The following is a 19,730-nucleotide window of genomic DNA, read 5'->3' as shown; positions in this document are numbered from 1 at the left end:
GAAAATGGAAAAGAGCCAGAAGGGATGGCTGCCGTTTTATGGTCTCCTAACCAATTGTGTTTTTTTTACACTTCAGTTTACTGAGTAAATATTTTCGGAACTCTTATTTTCTTAAAACTGCATTGTTGGTTAAGGGCTTGTAAAGTAAGCATTTCACGGTAAGGTGTACGTACACCTTTTGTATTCGGCGCATGTGACAAATAACATTTGATTTGATATTGATCAAACAAACTTGATTACAGGTTGAAAGGACCATTCTGTTTGTGTTTGTGTGTGCGTGTGTACGTGTACGTGTGTGTGTGGCAATGGTTTATGTGACTATATTAGCTCTTTCCTTTTTAATCCTTTAATCAGTGCAGGCCACTCTAATTTGTCATTGAAGTCTATATAGTGTGAAAGCTATGTTACCAAAAACTATTATACAAATGACGAGGGACAAATTCAACCCCAAACTGCAATTGACAAAACTGCAAATTAAACTAAAATAGTCAACATATTGAGCTTTATGACAAAACTATGAGCGTGTGAGCCTGTGTGTTTGTGGCTCCATAGAGGGGTGAAATTAAAATTACTTGGTTGGTCTGCCATCAAACTTACCAACAGTGGCTTGATGTCATCAATGACACATGTTCTCTTGTGACCAGGAGGAGTCTGAACAGTTGGTCTGAACCACTGGCTGGAAATTAACTATAAAAGGATGGTAACAAATGAACAGACATAAGACAACGCATGTACATAGATACAGAAGCTACAGCTTCCTATGTTTTTATTTCATTACTGAATGTGAACAGGTGATTGGGAATACATGGTTTATACAGTGATAAAACCGTGTTTGATGTAATTTGATATCCCTTGTAAATGTATTTTGACAATTAAAGACACTGACCACAACATGACAAAGACTGACAGCAATATAGTGTTACCAAATGCTCTTTGGTACCTCCTGACAAGTAGCCACTGTGACCGTGTGCATCAATGCCTGGAACTTTACTGCCCTCTGCCAAGCCTATCGATAAGTGGAAAGTAATCATGACGATGACAATGATGATAATGAAACCGTCAAAGCTAGGCTTCTTATTTAATTACATGCATCAGATGTATTTGTGTCCCAATAAAACAAGAACTATTCAAAACATTGTTCAGAATGTATTATCATATTCACGGAATATGTTTGACAGTGTGTTAGGCAGGGGTTGTCGATTCTACTGCGAATTCCTATCACCAACGACGGTAGGAACCGGATGCGTGTTTCCATGGGCACATTCATTTGTTTCGCTATCTCGCTGATCTGTTACGAAACCACTGGAAAGCAGCTGGGGTACAGCGATTGGCTTTTCACTGTCATTTGCAGCCGTTTTACACCATCTAGAAAACTGCGAACGGACGATATAAACCAAGTGAGCGTCAGAAGCTAACGTACTCGAACTAACGTGAGTTGACTGTGTCACTCAGTCTGCAATCAGGTTTGGGAATTATTAGCATGTACCGTAACTAGCTACTGAGACTAGCTAGTAGCCTACTGGTCTGTTTTTACAGCTAGTTGTAATGCTGAGTGATTGGTTTCGAGGGAGGCTTGCAAGAAAAGGTTCATTGCCTTATTTATCTGGCTAGTTAGTTAGCAGTCAAGAGGCCGTTGTAAAGGCGTGACACGCACCTGGTGGGTATAATGTGTGGAACGTTCCAACAGGAATATGAACCAACAACTTCGTAAATGACACGGTTGCCAACAAACAACGCATGCAAAGTTGTATAGCGAGACCGAGTGGGCTATTTCATTACATTTTCACTCGCCACGTTTATTCTGAAAAATGTCTCTGGGAGCCTATGGACAAACGTTAAGAATAATAAGCTACGTGGTGAGTTGACGCCTATTCGGCAGCTAGTTCGTTAGGTGACTTGGTCATGCTACTTTGTATGCGTTGTTCGTTGGCAACCTTGTACTTTACGACGTTTTTGGAACGTTGGGACGTTCCACAAATTATACCCACCCCACACACCTGTGTTGCAATAAAAAAAAATGCGGTATCATGCTGCTTTTGTGTACAACAACGATCAAACCATTAGGTCTCTCCTCAGTGGTGAAGCATTGTCTTGTTTTGTCCTTCAGGATGGCACACGACCTGAAACCACTGGCAGAGGACTTCAGACAGAAGAATAAAAGTTGTTTTATCCTTGGTGTCTCTGGAGAGACAGGCAAAGAGTTACTCAAAGAGATTGTGGAGAGGAAGCTCTTCTCGAGGATCACTGTCATCGGAAGGCGGCAGCTCACATTTGAAGGCGAAGCGTATGAGAACCTGGTAGGTGTGCGACTTGTCTTTATTGTCAGTGTATTGTTGTCTTTTCAAGCAGGGTCTGTATGGTTCTAAGATTAATTTAGCAAAGCTGGTCCTGACCACCCTGGGGCCCTAAGCAAAATTCTGCTAAGGGGCCCTCCTACCTGACCCGTGAGCCATGTAAACCATTTGCCATTGCCACAGTCACACCTGACACCCCAGTGCTCCCACTACAATCCTCCCTCCTTTAAAACAGTTTGCTCCATCTGACGGTCTAAGAATAAGTATACCTATACAGAACAGAATGAGGTATAAACAAACAAACAATATTTATTGAATAGAATATTTTATATAGAATCTTAAGACAAGTGAATATTAACATGAATAAGAAATTGTATAAAATAATCAAATATAACAATGAGCTTTGCCTCTGCTGCCTGGTAATTAGTCCAGTCCTCACAATATTAGCTTTGCCTAAACAATGTAAACATAAGCCTATAGTCTATGGCTCAAAGTCAAATAAAACCTATACAGCTGTGTGATTAACTTTGGTTTCCTCAACAGCCTGGGCATTTTCAGCATCAGGATGGGCACCAGTCTATCTGGACTGTCTGGAAGAAATTGAGAGAGTATGTCACATTGTTAGTTAAGCAGCCATTGACACAAATGCACTTCTGCTTTACAATCTTAAATGTTACTAAGTGTGTAAAACATTTGAATGTTTGAATTAAAATCGTACCATCAAAATATCTCTTCTGCACTTTCTTGAGGCAAAATCATCATAGGACATGTGTTCCCCCACGTCATGATTTATGCTCATGATGGCCAGACCACTCAAACGTTCCTGTGACATGGAAGACCTCCGGTAGCTTTTGATGAGGGTTCATTTCGAAAAGCTCCTCTCTGCCGATGTTACTGGTAGGGTGACTGCAATTCTTAGGTCTATCCAAAAGGTTAGGATAGAGTTCCTCCAGGTTTTTCCTCCGAGAAAGGAAAGCAGCTCAAAAGGCAGTCATCTTATCTGATGGCAGATCAGTGAAATTCTGAATCTCATGTGCCAGATCCATTCCACTGATGTCACAGTCATCTCTGAAGGGTCAACTTCCATGCAGTGAGCCTTTAAAGAGTCACTGGACATCTGAGAGGCAGTGCTGAAGTTCAGCAGCGCTCCATATTTGGTTTTCACCTGGTTGAGTGTTTCAAATCTCTCATCCATGGATGTCACAGCAGAGTCGACCACAATGTTGAAGTAGTTGACTGCCAAGGTTTTTCAGTGCATCAAGTCACTGGTTCATCAGGAGCCTCGTAGCTGAAATGCCTCTTGCTGTTTCTCAGTCTCTTCTCTTTCAGAACAGCCTCCACATTCATTTCTTCACAAATGCTTTTTGCTGTTGTCTGAGCCTCAGAGAATCCAGTTTCCCGGTATGTAGTGAGGGAGGACTTTGCATTTGAGATCAAATTTGCTGCGATATCCAACTGCATTGAGGCGGATTGAAGGAGCTTGTTCACCTGGTTTGTCATTGTCAGCATCTCCCACCATATGACACAGCAAATCAAGAAGCGGTAGGACGCAACTTCCTTTGGAAGTGCTTGTGCCTCCACTTTGGCCACAGGATCGTTGATTGTCTGTCTCGCTTCCAGTAATGCCTCCTGAACCTCGAAGCCTGTTACCTGTTGCATGAACGCTTTGGAGCCTACTCTCATCTTGTCACTCCATGACTTCACGGCTATGTCCACGTGTTTCTTCAAAACACTCCCATCTTTGTTTGCCCTCTGAAAAGGCGTAGAGGTTTTGCACATGCCAACAAAAAAAAACGGCATATTTTTGGACATTTGGCAGCATCTGCAATGACAAGGTTCAGAGTATGTGCTCCACATGGGACCAACATGGCTCTAGGATTTTTCTTTTTTTTGTAGTCTGGCTTGTAGTCCTTGGTGCTTGCCCTTCATGTTGGCCCCATTATCATAAGCTTGCCCTCTGCAATTTTCAAATGGAATCTTCAGCTCGTTCAGCTTATCTAAGATGACAGTGGACAGATTTCAAGCCTGTTGTAACCTCAACATTCACAAAGCCAAGGAAGTGCTCCTTGATCTCTGGCTTTCCCTTTAAAGCCACGCGTCTCAGAATAATGGACATTTGATCCCGGTGACTAATGTCAGCTGTACAGTCCAAGATAATGGAGAAGTACTTTGAGTCTCTTACTTGAGTCACTATTGCTTCCAGAATCTTGTCACTCAGTCTGTATCAGTTCATTCTGTGTGTGCTTCCCAAGGTAATAAGCATGTCTCTCCACATTTAATTTTGCTGAGATTTTCCATAACCGGGTAAAATATTGGCAGTAATTCAACCTCTTTTAGGAAGTTTCCATTATCTGTTTGTAGGAATTTGTCTGATGAACCCCTGAATGCTAGGTTTATTTCAGCCAGAGACTGGGTGATACTTACTAAACGTGTAAAGACATCCCGCCATCTCTTTCTTTCTGCCTCCAACATTGTCATTTGTATCTGGTCAAGAGTCCGACTTAGGAGCAGATCAAGTTGTCTCCACTTAATCATATTGTCTGTGTGTTCAGGACTACCCTCATGGTGTTGATATTTGACCAGTGATTCACGCCTTCCTTTATTATTTTGTAGTCTTTTTTTTTTTTGTAGAAAAGAGCTTACAGCAAAAACGATACACAGTGTTGTTTTAGATTATGAAAGCCAGCTCCTGGTAATCTTTTCCCCATTTGACAGCTGTCTCTGTAATAATCCTGAATGGAAACCTCTTCTAGATTTGTCTTTAGGGTAAGATCAATCCAGTCCTGGTTTGAATGGACCTCTGCGCACTCAGTCCTCATAAAGTCTCTTAAGACTGGGGGCCGGTCTGCTGGGTCATTTGGTGGAGCAGAAACTGTTCTATTAGGGTCTGAGCTGCTTGTGTATTGATGCTGGTTGTACATCTCTGGTTGTGCTAGTACTGGTTAAGGCTGCCTTTACTTCACCTGGGTCTGTGTTAGTACTTGCTGAAGATGGCTGTACTGGGTCTGTGTTAGGAAGATGGCTGTACTGGGTCTGTGTTAGTACTTGCTGAAGATGGCTGTACTGGGTCTGTGTTAGGAAGATGGCTGTACTGGGTCTGTGTTAGTACTAGCTGAAGATGGCTGTACTGGGTCTGTGTTAGTACTTGCTGAAGATGGCTGTACTGGGTCTGTGTTAGTACTTGCTGAAGCCGGCTGTACTGGGTCTGTGTTAGTGCTGGCTGTGGATCAACTGAGTCTGTGCTTGAACTGGCTGATGATCCAGCCTCTGCTCTACTGACAAACTTAAGCATAGCACCTGCAATTTATAGATAACAATACTATTTATTTTATCTGCTGCATCAGGCCCATTCAAACTGGTTCCCACAGATTTCCTTTTATACATTTTCAAATATAAAATACTATTTATACTATGGCTTGGCTGAATGCTTGATGGTTATTATTTACTGAGAGATGTGCATCCATATTGCCCAGTATGCCCAGCTAATCAACATTTTTAAATTCAATATATAAATCAATGTCAATCCATTGCTTTCCATCTTGCATTAGTCCAGAGTTGTAACTAAACCTTGAATGGGAGCCTAGATAATCATTTGTCTTGTTTTAAAATTGTGTGCCTATGAGGAGTGCCATCAGACAATATATGGGTGTGGACTGGTCCCCACAGAGGTTGCTGCTGGAAAGCGCGAGTTTAATTTCGTGCACGCACATATGAACGCATTTTCACGCGCAACGCGGTTATCTTTTCCGAACTGCAGTTTATAAACACCGTTGACAGCGTCTTATCAAACGTAATAAGTAGTTGTATTTCACTCTCACTTTTGTCAGGCACAAAGTCACAGAACACAGCCTTGGAAGTAGCTGGCTAGCAAGGAAGACACAGACCGACCAAGAGATGCACTGCCCAGCTAGGTTAGCAAGACAGACTAGAGAGAGATGCACTGCAAGCTACAACACATCAACTTAACGTTACAGTTATTTGCTGACATCAAACTTGGAGAGGAGACAACACGAGTTTCTGATTGCTGTTCCCGCAATTCACTCATGGTGTTTTTCTTCTTCTCCTTTTGTAACCAGAAGGATAGTTCTGCTTCATCCTCTCATCGAAGTTGTAAACATTGACACCGGCTTTGACACGAGGGGGTGGCGGGGTCCCTTGCGTAATTTGCGGGGCCCTACGCAACATGCGTAGTGAGCATATAGGGCCGCCCGGCTCTGTTTTCAAGGCTGATGTAGCCCAATATTGGACTAAAAGAGCCTAACGTTACTCCTTAGTCCAAGGACCGTACATGTTCTTTTTAAAGTGTGAATTGGCTCTGCAAGCCAAAATAACCCAATACTCCATCTAAATGTGAGTCGATACTCAATTGTGGTTCAGTTCTAGAAATATAAATCCCTCTACTTTCATATCACATCAACATAATTTCCTAAATGCAAAATACACACTTACTCTACACGGTTTTAACCGGTTTTAAGTTCCAGCCTACAGTATTTGTCAGTGACAACACGTTTGTGTCGTTGGTCTTCCGTTTACACACGGTTCAGAGACGCAGATGTCTAATTAGCACTGTTTTCCATAAACAAGCTCTATAACGTGGAAATATGACCATATGGGAACCCTAACCCTATAAAAGGCATGTATCAATTGAACCTTTATTTATTTAGTATAATTTCTCACCGATATGAAATATAAGGTCCTTGTGCTTCCAAAACTGTACCACGAGCGATGCGTGTTAATGTTCAGACTGAGCGTTGCGGCTTTTAACAAAACTACACCCTAAAAGAGATGCATTCATCCAATGACTCATATCTAATGTAATGGTACCGAGTCATGGTCAAGGGCTAAGGCTGATGTAGAACAGAGATTATAAAAAAAAGTAAATATTCTTCAAATAAAATGCTACACATTTTGACAGTAATTTAAGCCCAATTTAAGTTATCATGAACAAATATTCATGCTTTACGCAAATCTAAGAGTGTAACAATGTATGAAATTAGAATACTACTTTATGCAAATTAAATACTTGACACACACACAGCCTAATGCAGGCACACACTTCTCAGCATCCTCGTACAATCACATAGCACCCCCACCAACACACACAGCCTAACATAGATGCAGACTTCTCAGCATCCTCGTACAATCACACAGCACCCCCACCAACACACACAGCCTAACATAGATAGCACACTTCTCACTAAGTCTGAACTGTAACACAGAAGGCTACTAGTCTAAGGTAGGCCTGAACCTGAGTTGGGTTACATTGTAATGTTATGAGTTACTCTGGTGATGGGAGGATAAACTGCAGTAAATAATTAGCCTAGGCACAGAAGAGACAAGGTGCTAGTCCCTGACAACCCATACATCAAAACGTGGCTACGAAGCTCTACTTTGTGCTGCAGCCTGCTATATTTTTTTAGTGTCTCTGAAAACATCTGTCGAAAGACGCAAAGGAAACTTTTTCCCTTATATTTCAGTCAAAAGACATCGCATGAACGTGACACACCCTCAGGACTTACCCATACTTCTAGGCAATACAGTGTCACATCGATCTTTCTCTGGTAGGTTGAGGAATACCCATCGCAAAGAGCAAATATGAACACACCGATTTCGCAGATTTGACAAAAAGGGCTGTCCCACAGATTTCAACATTCTTTGCACGGCACTTGCTTTTCGGATTTTTCGACATGGGTAACAACTGTCACATTTGTTTTCAAATGATTCATTATTTTTGTAGAATTCTCGTATAGCGTCCATTGTTTGTCGCGTCACCTAACACCCTACCATGAGCTTTGAATAAAGTTAAACATTCAATACCATTTAAATGTGTGTGCAGACTACAACAAAGCACACAAGAAGCCTACATCTATTATTCCATTATAAAGATTGGCCTGTTCTCTGTCCTCTTTCAGGTGCAGGAGGTGGTGGACTTTGAGAAACTGAATGACTATGCTGCAGCATTCCAAGGGCATGATGTTGGCTACTGCTGCCTGGGAACGACCAAAGCCAAAGCAGGGGCTGTGAGTTCATGGCCAATGATAGAGAGACCCCTGTAAACATGTACCACCAGGGTCAAAAGAGAGAGGATTTCGACACCCACCATCTCAGATTTTTCTGAAATAATTTTTGTTTTTTGAAACATAAGATTAGCATTCGGGCAACATTATTTTATTTAAAAAATAATTTGGTCTCAGCTAATTGATTGCATCCAAATGAGCCATTTTTAATTTCTAGGATTCATATATTTTAACAATGATTTATCCAATGATCAAAAGCCACCTACAGACACCCCACGCCAAGTATATACACTGCTCAAAAAAATAAAGGGAACACTAAAATAACACATCCTAGATCTGAATGAATGAAATATTCTTATTGAATACTTTTTTTCTTTACATAGTTGAATGTGCTGACAACAAAATCACACAAAAATGATCAATGGAAATCAAATTTATCAACCCATGGAGGTCTGGATTTGGAGTCACACAAAATTTAAAGTGGAAAACCACACTACAGGCTGATCCAACTTTGATGTAATGTCCTTAAAACAAGTCAAAATGAGGCTCAGTAGTGTGTGTGTCTGGCCTCCACGTGCCTGTATGACCTCCCTACAACGCCTGGGCATGCTCCTGATGAGGTGGCGGATGGTCTCCTGAGGGATCTCCTCCCAGACCTGGACTAAAGCATCCGCCAACTCCTGGACAGTCTGTGGTGCATGGAGCGAGACATGATGTCCCAGATGTGCTCAATTGGATTCAGGTCTGGGGAACGGGCGGGTCAATCCATAGCATCAATGCCTTCCTCTTGCAGGAACTGCTGACACTCCAGCCACATGAGGTCTTGCATTAGGAGGAACCCAGGGCCAACCGCACCAGCATATGGTCTCACAAGGGGTCTGAGGATCTCATCTCGGTACCTAATGGCAGTCAGGCTACCTCTGGCGAGCACATGGAGAGCTGTGCGGCCCCCCAAAGAAATGCCACCCCACACCATGACTGACCCACCGCCAAACCGGTCATGCTGGAGGATGTTGCCGGCAGCAGAACGTTCTCCACGGCATCTCCAGACTCTGTCACGTTTGTCACGTGCTCAGTGTGAACCTGCTTTCATCTGTGAAGAGCACAGGGCACCAGTGGCGAATTTTCCAATCTTGGTGTTCTCTGGCAAATGCCAAACGTCCTGCACGGGGTTGGGCTGCAAGCACAACCCCCACCTGTGGACGTCGGGCCCTCATACCACCCCCATGGAGTCTGTTTCTGACCGTTTGAGCAGACACATGCACATTTGTGGCCTGCTGGAGGTAATTTTGCAGGGCTCTGGCAGTGCTCCTCCTTGCACAAAGGCGGAGGTAGCGGTCCTGCTGCCGGGTTGTTTCCCTCCTACGGCCTCCTCCAAGTCTCCTGATGTACTGGCCTGTCTCCTGGTAGCGCCTCCATGCTCTGGACACTACGCTGACAGACACAGCAAAGTGAAAGCACCGCCAGCATTCAAAAATGACCAAAACATCAGCTAGGAAGCATAGGAACTTAGAAGTGGTCTGTGGTCACCCCCTGCAGAACCACTCCTTTATTGGGGGTGTCTTGCTAATTGCCTATAATTTCCACCTGTTGTCTATTCCATTTGCACAACAGCATGTGAAATGTATTGTCAATCAGTGTTGCTTCCTAAGTGGACAATTTGATTTCACAGAAGTGTGATTGACTTGGAGTTACATTGTGTTGTTTAAGTGTTCCCTTTATTTTTTTGAGCAGTGTAGTATCAGTTTTCTGTGTCTGACAAGTAGTATGTTAGTTTCTTCATACTATGTCATGTATTCCCAGTGAATTTGGTGTTTCCCCCAGTTCAGATAAATTAATTAAAGTTATGTTTAGTCCCTGTCCTACATCCTGATATTATCAGGTTCTGACCACAAGATGGTGCTGTTCTTGCTATTATGCGACAAAGTTAAGTAATTTGGGTAAACTATCCCTTTAATATTGAGGGGGGTTGTATTATTTATTTATTTTATCCCCTAATAGCAGAAATGGCACCATCCAGTGGTCAGAACCTGGTAATATCTGGATGTAGGATGGGACATAAACCCAACAATTTCAAAGACTAAATTATCTGAACAGAAAAAAAAATCACTACCAAATTCACTGAGAATACATGACATAGAATGAAGAAACAGCTCAATACTACTTCTCTGACGTAGAGAACTGATACTATATAGTTGTTGTTGGGTTGGGATTGGCGTGGGGTGTTAGGGTTCCGTTGATGTCTTTTGACTATTATTTTAGATTCCTCATGTCTTACTCATTGTTAGAAACAAGTTTGTTCCAAATCGGATGTTAGATGCTATATTTATTGAATATTATATGAATCCTATAAATTAAAAAGGGCCAATTGGGTGCAGTCAATCATCTTAATTTCTCAGCGATCAAAATATATTTCAACAAAATAATGATGCAGAAATACTTATCTTATGTTTCTAACTACAGAAACGATTCCAGAACAATCGGAGATGGTGGGTGTCATGGCTTGCTGAAAGGACATTGAACGACCCACCATACACAACCTGCTTGGATCATGTGGTCAAATGCAGATTAATGTACACATAGTTTCACTTATCTTTCTGTCATTGTAGGATGGATTCATCCGTGTTGACCATGACTACGTCCTGAAGTCAGCGGAGCTCGCCAAGGCAGGGGGCTGCTCACACTTCAACCTAGAGTCTTCTAAAGGGGCTGACAAAACCAGTGGTTTTCTCTATCTCAAAGTGAAGGTAATACACAAAATGTTCACCTGAGTAAAGACACCTAATTTATAGCCTTTCATAAGGCCTCTTTCAGCCTCTCTCGTAAAGCTACTTGATGAAGTGCTGCATATTGTTTGGTTAATGCAGATGTTTGCTTCTCCAGGGACAAGTGGAGGCAGACATTGAGCTGTTGGGCTTCGAGAGGTACTCCATCTATCGCCCTGCGTAAGTCTCATTTGCATTAGTCACGTGTAAAAAAATGTTCCTTTGCAGAAATGACTCACTTGTTCATTACCTTATCAGTCATGGCAAAAGAAATGGTGACCATAGGTGAATGTCTCGCACCAATGTCATGATTAACAATATACACATTTCTCCAGTGATCACATGATGTAAACACAGTGTGTTCACTCTGAGATATTTTGATGCTGTAAGTTATTTCACTTGTAACAACTCAACTGAATTATTTTTCTCTTGTTTTTCCTCCCAGGGTGCTGATGGTCGACAGGCAGGAGAGCCGGCCTGCTGAATGGTTTGCCAGGAAGGTCCTGGGCCCTTTTTCCTCCATGTTTCCCACAGCGATGTCCATCCCCATCCAATCAGTGACCAGGGCCATGGTGGCCAACACACTGATCCCTGCAGGGGAGAAAGTGGAGATCCTGGAGAATAAAGCCATCTATGACTTGGGGAAGGCCCCAGAGAAATGAGGGACAGGGAAGAGGGAAGGTGTGTCTCAATAGCTTCATTTCCTCATCCCCTTTCCTCCATAAACCACTGATGTGGTTATACCGCCACTGGTCTGCCTGGGCATGACATGTGCGAGCAATGTCAAGGGAACCCCTATCCAGGCCTTTCACCCATCAGTGCTAATGAAGGAAAGGTCTTGAGGAAATGTGAGTATTGGGAGCACAGCCAGAGACTGACGGTGAAGTGTGTTGTGCTACTGCCATTTCATGTGATGGTGCTTCTACTTCATGACAATATATTTTCTGCTAACAACTTCCTTTTGAAAGCATGGAGGAGGGTTGACGACAAGTATAAAGTTGAATTTCTAGAGCAATGCAGATGCTCTCAGAGCGCATGGTTAAGCGTTCAAAGCTCCGTTGGCTTCAACTTGAGGTTCCTTTCAACCATGATAGTCAACACGGTAGCTAGCTCGAGCTCTGTTTCTCTGGGAATGGGTCCAAAGGGGAATGTTTCCTTATGAAAAGTGCAATTTTTAAAGCTCTTCATGGGTAATGCAAATAAGATATGATTGGGAAATGGTGATGTAATTATGAATACTGAAATATGCCTTGTTGTCGTTGTATCCCGAGTGCAGACTATTTTTGTGGTCAACAAAGGAGTTCGCTGAAGAGGAAACAGACTGGCACAGAGGCTAGAATCGGTTTAATATACTAGGTGGAGAGGGAAATGTATTGGACTGGTTCTTCTGGGTCCAAAACGGTAACTCCTCAAAACGGTTTAGTTAGTAGAAGCTCTTCCATCCAGCCTACAGCGTTCATGCTATTTTATGTAAGACCACGTTCTTAACCACTTTGGAAAAATGACGCACTTACTTGAAGCAAGAGTTTATTTTCCACAAGACAACCATTGGAGGGGGATTTTAAGGCAATATGTCTGACATGTCTTTGATCACTTTTGTTTTCTGAGCAATGCTAAGCATGTAATTGAATAAGGGGTTATGTTGTTCATACTCATATTGACTTGGATTTTTATACAGGCGTTATGTAAATGCTATGTATTTAAGTGGTCTATGCTTCTGTGTTACATTAAACAATGATGTAGTGGGCAGTAATACTTTGTATATACAGTATATAGCTCACATTCGACTTAAGACTGTAATTAGCCCATTAACTTACTCCATAAGATAAATAGCAATATGCAAGGACACTATAGCTGAGTTACAGTAATAGGCAATGAACAAATGTCTGAGAATGGAATTCTAAATACAAGTGTATTTAATTACTTTGTAAACTGAATGATAACATAGAAGGCATACGCTTAAGTTACAAAGCAGTACAAGGCATTACTCTTAAGCATGGTCAGAGAGAAAGAAATGGCAGGTATCTCACCAGCGCAGGTCAGAAACGTAAGAGACAATGAATCTATGACCCTTTTATAAGCATCTGAGCTGTTAGAATTCAGAATCTGAGTTGTTGACCAATAGTATTACTGTAATTCAGCCCTATGTGATGTAATCACAACAGAACTGCTTCTCAGAGGTGAGACACTGGGGGTTGGCAAGATCAAAGAGACTGTTTAAATCAAATTTTATGCATCACATGCGCCAAATACAACAGGTATTTGGTATTTCACCTTACAGTGAAATGCTTACTTACAAGCCCTTAACCAACAATGCAGTTTAAAATAAATTACAATGAAATAAAACAATTAAAGAGCAGCAGTAAAATAACAATAGCGAGGCTAAATACAGGGGGTACCAGTACAGAGTCTGTGGTGGCACCAGTTAGTCAAGGTAATATGTACATGTAGAGTTATTAAAGTGACAATGCATAGATAAGAGTGTAGCAGCAGTGTAAAAAGGAGGGGGAATGCAAATAGTCTGGGTAGCCATTTGATTACATGTTCAGGAGTCTTATTGCTTGAGGGTAGAAGTTGCTTAGAAGCCTCTTGGACCTAGACTTGGTGCTATGGTACCGCTTACCATGTGGTAGCAGAGAAAACAGTGTGGCTGGAGTCTTTGACAATTTTTGGGGGGCCTTCCTCTGACAGAGGTCCTGGATGGCAGGAAGCTTGGCCCCAGCGATGTACTGGGCTGTACGCACTACCCTCTGTAGTGTCTTGCGGTCTGAGGCCGAGCAGTTGCCATACGAGGAAGTGATGCAACCAGTCAGGATGCTCTTGATGGTGCAGCTGTAGAACCTTTTGTGGATCTGAGGACCCATGCCAAATCTTTTCAGTCTCCTGAAGGGGAATAGTCGTGCCCTCTTCACGACTCTTGGTGTGTTTGGACCTTGTTAGTTTGTTGATGTGGATACCAAGGAACTTGAACCTGCAGCCCTGTCAATGAGAATGAGGGCATGATTGGTCCTCCTTTTCCTGTAGTCCACAATCATTTCCTTTGTCTTGATCACTTTGAGGGAGAGGTGGTTGGCTGTGTGGTTCCAGGCCAAATTTCTGATCTCCCCATAGGCTATCTCGTCATTGTCGGAGATCAGGCAATGTTGTGTCATCAGTAGTCTTAATGATGGTGTTGGAGTCGTGCCTGGCCGTGCAGTCATTAGTGAACAGAGAGTACATGAGGGGACTAAGCACACCCCTGAGGGGCCCCCATGTTGAGGATCCGTGTGGCAGATGTGTTGTTACCTACCCTTACCACCTGGGGGTGGCCCGTCAGGAAGTCCAGGATCCAGTTGCGGAGGGAGGTGTTTAGTCCCAGCGTCCTTAGCTTAGTGCCCTCAAAGATCATCACTATGGTGTTGAATGCTGAGCTGTAGTCAATGAATAGCATTCTCACTAACACCAGAGTAAATTATTGTATTCAGTTGATAACGCACTTCGGTGGCTGCCCTACAAAATCGTCTTGAACACATTGATTCTGCATCAGAACTGTTCAAAACTGGACAGCCAGCACTGTAGCAGTTCATGGTCCTAGCAGCATCACTTCAGCAGTGTCCTTTTGGTGGGTAGCATTGTCTTCTTTAGACATGCAAATGTCCGTAGTTAGCACCTTTCCTGCAAGCTAGAAAGGAGTGCTCCATTCTTTTGTAAAATAATAAACATGTTTTTCCGATTGTTCAATAGCAACTTCTGTGGTTTTATCAGTAATGAATATAAAAGATACAGTATTTAAAAAAAATAAAACCTACTCCTCCCCTGAGAAAATAAATTTGCCTTGGAAATAGCAATTTTGTAATTGTAAAACTCTGGAATTTTAAACTGAAAATATAAATAACATTTTAGGTGTTTATGGCTAGCAATTTGAAAATTCAATGTAATTAGCATCTCAGTTTACAGCAACCAATATTAGCATACCAATAGTGAAAGTTCAAAGGCCATGTTGTGACATGACTACATTTGGCCTTAACCAGATGCACTACACAGGGAAACAAACTATTCTTTGTGTTAACAGGAGCCATTACACTTTGTTTAGCACTATGGATATGTCAAAGAAAGCCCATTTACAAAAGTAACCTACAGCCATCACGAATGGATATACAAATTGAGTTGCAAAGGAAGAAATGACTATCACATCATTGTCAAATAATCAACATCCTAAATTTTAGGAGAAAGCTCAAAATCTGCCTTATTGTAACGACGATGCTGGGAGACGGGAAGCCAGTACAGGTAGTGAGTTAAATAAACGTAACAGAACAAAGCAAGGCAAGTGTAGCGTACGTCATGGAACATTATTACTGCCTGGGGAATAGACTTAAGGGAGTGCCAGATATAAGGGATATAGGCAGATATAATGAGAAGAGAAATGGAGTCCAGGTGAGCCATGAGGAGCAGGTGTGTGTAAGGATGTTGCCAGGACCGGTCGTTAGTAAACCTGAGACGCTGGAGGGGAGACATGACAGGAACCACCGGCCTGAGAAGGGAGACATAAAAGGTCAGATGCGGTAGTCTCTGGGGAGCTCTAACCTATAAGTCACCTCATTGACCCTCCGGAGAATCTAAAACTGTCCCACAAACCGGGGGCTCAGCTTCTTGCAGGGCAGGCGAAGTGGTAGGTTCCTGGTAAAGAGCCAAACATGATCACCAAGATGGAACACGGGAGTCGGTCTTCTTCTGATGGTGGACGGCGCACTGGAGTCTCACGTGAGCGTCGCTCCACACTTCTGCACGCCTAAACCACTCATCTGCCGCTGAAGCTTCGGTCTGGCCTGGGGTCCACGGAGCCAGGGCCGGCAAATAGGGAGTCAGCCCGGTGGAGGAGTGATGTAACGAATCCTGGGCATACTCCGCCCATGGAAGGAATTGGGCCCCCTCCCCCTGCCAGTCCTGTCAGTGTCTCCTGAACCTCCCCAGCGCCTGGTTCATCTTCTCCACCTGCCTGTTTGACTGAGGCCTATACCCAGAAGTGAGGCTGACTGTGACCCTGAGCTTCTCCGAAAAGGCTAGATGTGAATTGGGGGCCACGGTTGGAGATGATGTCCTCCGGAAGGCCATAATGCCGGAAGACCTGCTGAAACAGTGCCTCATTAACCTGGAGAGTGGTAGGGAGGCTAGAGGGATTAAACAAAATTCTGTCCCCAACCACCAGAATGGTGGTGAAACCGTCAGAGGGGAGATCGGTAACAAAGGTCAATGGACAGATGAGACCAGGGACGCTGAGGCACAGGAAGGGGGAGGAGTTTCCATGCTGGAGCGTGCCGGGAGACTGGGCACACAGAACAGGAGTTGATGTAGAGTGTAGAGTGTAACGTCCTGCGGCAAGGTGGGACACCAATATTTTTCGGAGAGCGATTGTATAGTACGGGTGATCCCAGGATGTCCAGTGACACAGCTGTGTGTGCCCAGGTCAATAGTTTCTCCCTTATCCCAGTGGCAACGTAGATGCGCTCAGGTAGTGGGAGTAGGTTTCCTTCTCCAGAGCCTGGCGAAAGTCCACATCTACGTCCCAGAGCACAGGAACTATGACAAGAGGAACACAGGTCCTCTGGCATTCGGGTGACCAGTCTGATTCTCATCCTCAACCATGAGGGTGGGGTTATGGCGTTGGAGCCATGGGAGGCCAAGGATGATCTTGTGAGCTGGTGCACTAGTAATGAGGGGGATGTTTTCCTGATGAATGGACTCCACGGTGAGTGGTGTGTGATGAGAGCGGGTATGAGGGGGATGTTCAGAGAGGCGGCAAGGGTCTAGTCAAGTTTCCCATGGCACCGGAATCCACTGTCGCTGTAGAAACAGTACGTGAGGGACAGCCAGCTTGTGTGAGCGACACTGAAAAGGGTTTAGCAGAAACTGATGAAGATGGGAAACTCACACCTGCCCCAGGATGTGGAAAATCACGTGACCATCCCCTCATGGATTCCGGGTTGGGATGTACCAGGCACTGCTGAAGCTGGTGCCCCCCATTGACCACAATCGAGATGGAGCCTCAGCTGTCTCTGCGTCACTCCGCTTGGAGGCGTGTGACCCCTACCTCCAAAGGTTCAGGCTCTGCTACAGAGTGTTCACTGAGGGAGAGAAGCGATGTGGGTACCAACGCACCCGAAGTAGGTTATCCAACCGGATGGCCATCGATGAGCCAAGGAGAGGTTGTCGTCAGGACATGCCAGTTCCGTTTGGACCTCCTCGCGCAGTCCTCTTATGAATGGCGTATGGAGTGCTCCCTCATTCCATCGACTGGATGCTGTGACAGTCCAGAAGGTGAGCGCATACTCGGCAGCGGTCTGGTCATTCTGCCCTAGTTGGAGTAGGCACTCACCCCTCTCTCTGTCCTCCAGTGGATGATAAAAAAACAGCTCTGAACAGAGCCATGAACCCCTCTTACGAAGCCAGCACCTCCTCGCCCAGACGGCCGTAACCCACTCCAACGCCCGCCCAGTCAGCAGAGAAATAACCGTGGCAACCTTTTGACTTCTCTGTGGTTGAGGCTCCCATCTGATCCGCAGAATAGAGGGAGCACTGGAGAAGGAAGCCACGGCATTTAAATGGGGTTACATCGTATTTATCCAGAAGGGACAAACGGGCATCGCTGACCTGGGCAGACAGCTGAATAGACTGATGTGCTGGCTCGCTGGGTCGACTGGTGGCAGAGTATCCTCCGCCAGTGGAAGGCAACACCTTGCAGGCATGTTCAAGATGTTGACGACTGCAAAGAACCTCATCCATAGCCATCCCCAGTTGCGTCAGCTGGTCGTGGTGCTTACGAAGTAGGTTTCCCTGTTCGTCGACCGTCTGGGAGAGGTCCTCATTTCCTGCTGCTTCCATTTGAGGCTGTGTTCTGTAACAATGACACTGGGAGACGGGAAGCAAGTGCAGGTAGTGAGTTTAATAATAACCGTAACAGAGCGCATTACAGGACACAAGTGTAGCGTACGGACATGGAACAACATTAATACCGCCTGGGGAATAGACCTAAGACAGTGCCAGATGTATCGTACAAATTCTAATTCATAACATATCATATGACATTGTTGATGGACATCTACAAATTAATACATATGCTACGTTTCGTAGGGTATCATACTAAATGGAGTGTCTCGGATTTACAAAAAGAATAATACGAAATGCTCTGAGACCAGGTTGTTGCTTTGTTCAGTGCTAGTTACCTGTGCAAATTGTCGATGCTCAACAGGGTAAGAATGCTCCAAGTTTACTACAGGCTTTCAACAGGTATGCAGCTAGTTGACCAGTCCAACAGAAATACACAGGTATGCGTCTCCCTGCCCAAAGATGGCACCAATTAATATTGACTTGAGCAATGAGACCAGAGGGTATGCCCAGGTTAGCCTCCTCAAGCCTGGGGTAGACAGATCCTCTCCGAGGGGTTTAATCATAGGATGAGTGACTCCAGTGGTTTCAATTCAAGGGAAACTGCCACTAGACATCTGGTTGCTATGGATTCACCCAGGATGAAGGAACATTTTGTAACTACAAGCCAAGCTTTCAGGCAGAGAAACACTATCATTTGGAAGTGGTGGTTCAGCCCTTAGAGCAGGGATCATCTACTAGATTAATCCGCGGGCTGTTTTTTCTTGAGCGGATGGTCCGGCGGGCCAGAACATAATTAAGAAATAAGGCCTTAGGGTGTGTGGTACAGTGCATTGGGAAAGTATTCAGACCCCTTCCCGTTTTCCCCATTTATTAAAATATCACATTTCCGTAAGTATTTAGACTCAGTACTTTGTTGAAGCACCTTTGGCAGCGATTACAGCCTCGAGTTTTCTTGGGTATGACGCTACAAGTGTGGCACACCTGTATTTGGGGACTTTCTGACATTCTTCTCTGCAGATCTTCTCAAGCTCTGTCAGGTTGTATGGGGAGTGTTTCTGCACAGCTTTTTTCAGGTCTCTCCAGAGATGTTAGATCGGGTTCAAGTCCGGGGTCTGGCTGGGCCACTCAAGGACATTCCGAGACTTATCCCGAAGCCACTCCTGTATTGTCTTGGCTGTGTGCTTAGGGTCGTTGTCCTGTTGGAAGGTGACGCTTGGCATTCAGCCCAAAGAGTTTAATAATGGTTTCATCAGACCAAAGAATCTTGTTTCTCATGGTCTGAGAGTCTTTTAGGTGCCTTTTGGCAAACTCCAAGGGGGCTGTCATGTGCTTCTTACTGAGGAGTGGCTTCCGTCTGGCCACTCTACCATAAAGGCCTGATTGGTGCAATTTCTGGAAGGTTTTCCAATCCCCACAGAGGAACTCTGGATCTCTGTCAGAGTGACCATCAGGTTCTTGGTCACCTCCCTGACTAGGACCTTGTCCCCGGATTGCTCAGTTTGGCCGGTCGGCCAGCTCTAGGAAGAGTCTTGGGGGTTTAAAATTTCTTCCATTTAAGAATGATGGAGGCCACTATGTTCTTTTGGACCTTTAATGCTACAGAAAGGTTTTGGTACCCGTCCCCAAATTTGTGCCTTGACACAATCCTGTCTCGGAGCTCTACAGACAATTCTTTCGACTTCATGGCTTGGTTTTTGCTCTGACATGCACTGTCAACTGTGGGACCTTATATAGACCGGTGTGTGCCTTTCCAAGTCATGTCCAATCAATTAAATTGACCACAGGTGGTC

General features: G+C 44.2%; 1 protein-coding gene across 6 annotated transcripts; it reads left to right on the top strand.

Annotated features, from left to right (window-relative positions):
* The first annotated feature begins 1,186 nt into the window (after nucleotides 1-1,186).
* Nucleotides 1,187-12,829, top strand: htatip2 (HIV-1 Tat interactive protein 2). Of its 6 annotated transcripts, none has more exons than XM_024439753.2 (6): nucleotides 1,187-1,397; nucleotides 2,108-2,297; nucleotides 8,207-8,314; nucleotides 10,921-11,058; nucleotides 11,195-11,256; nucleotides 11,522-12,829. In XM_024439753.2, exons 2-6 carry the CDS (start codon nucleotides 2,109-2,111, stop codon nucleotides 11,736-11,738), a joined length of 714 nt encoding a protein of 237 aa, XP_024295521.1. In that variant the 5' UTR covers nucleotides 1,187-1,397; nucleotide 2,108; the 3' UTR covers nucleotides 11,739-12,829. The 6 variants fall into 6 exon arrangements, with proteins under 6 accessions (XP_024295521.1, XP_024295518.1, XP_024295517.1 ...); XM_024439750.2 differs by having other exon boundaries at nucleotides 1,187-1,463; XM_024439749.2 differs by having other exon boundaries at nucleotides 1,189-1,430.
* The last annotated feature ends 6,901 nt before the right edge of the window (nucleotides 12,830-19,730 follow it).

The sequence above is a fragment of the Oncorhynchus tshawytscha genome, linkage group LG12 (assembly GCF_018296145.1).
Source record: "Oncorhynchus tshawytscha isolate Ot180627B linkage group LG12, Otsh_v2.0, whole genome shotgun sequence".
NCBI lineage: Eukaryota > Metazoa > Chordata > Actinopteri > Salmoniformes > Salmonidae > Oncorhynchus > Oncorhynchus tshawytscha.
This window is presented reverse-complemented; position numbering and strand designations above follow the sequence as displayed.

What these genes read in the sequence shown, in the direction of transcription:
- htatip2 (XM_024439753.2), top strand. Translation starts at nt 2,109, where the DNA reads ATGGCACACGACCTGAAACCACTGGCAGAGGACTTCAGACAGAAGAAT. An exon ending in GCGAAGCGTATGAGAACCTG is followed by an intron (nt 2,298 to 8,206) that starts GTAGGTGTGCGA and finishes GTCCTCTTTCAG; the next exon opens with GTGCAGGAGGTGGTGGACTT. An exon ending in TACTCCATCTATCGCCCTGC is followed by an intron (nt 11,257 to 11,521) that starts GTAAGTCTCATT and finishes TTTTCCTCCCAG; the next exon opens with GGTGCTGATGGTCGACAGGC.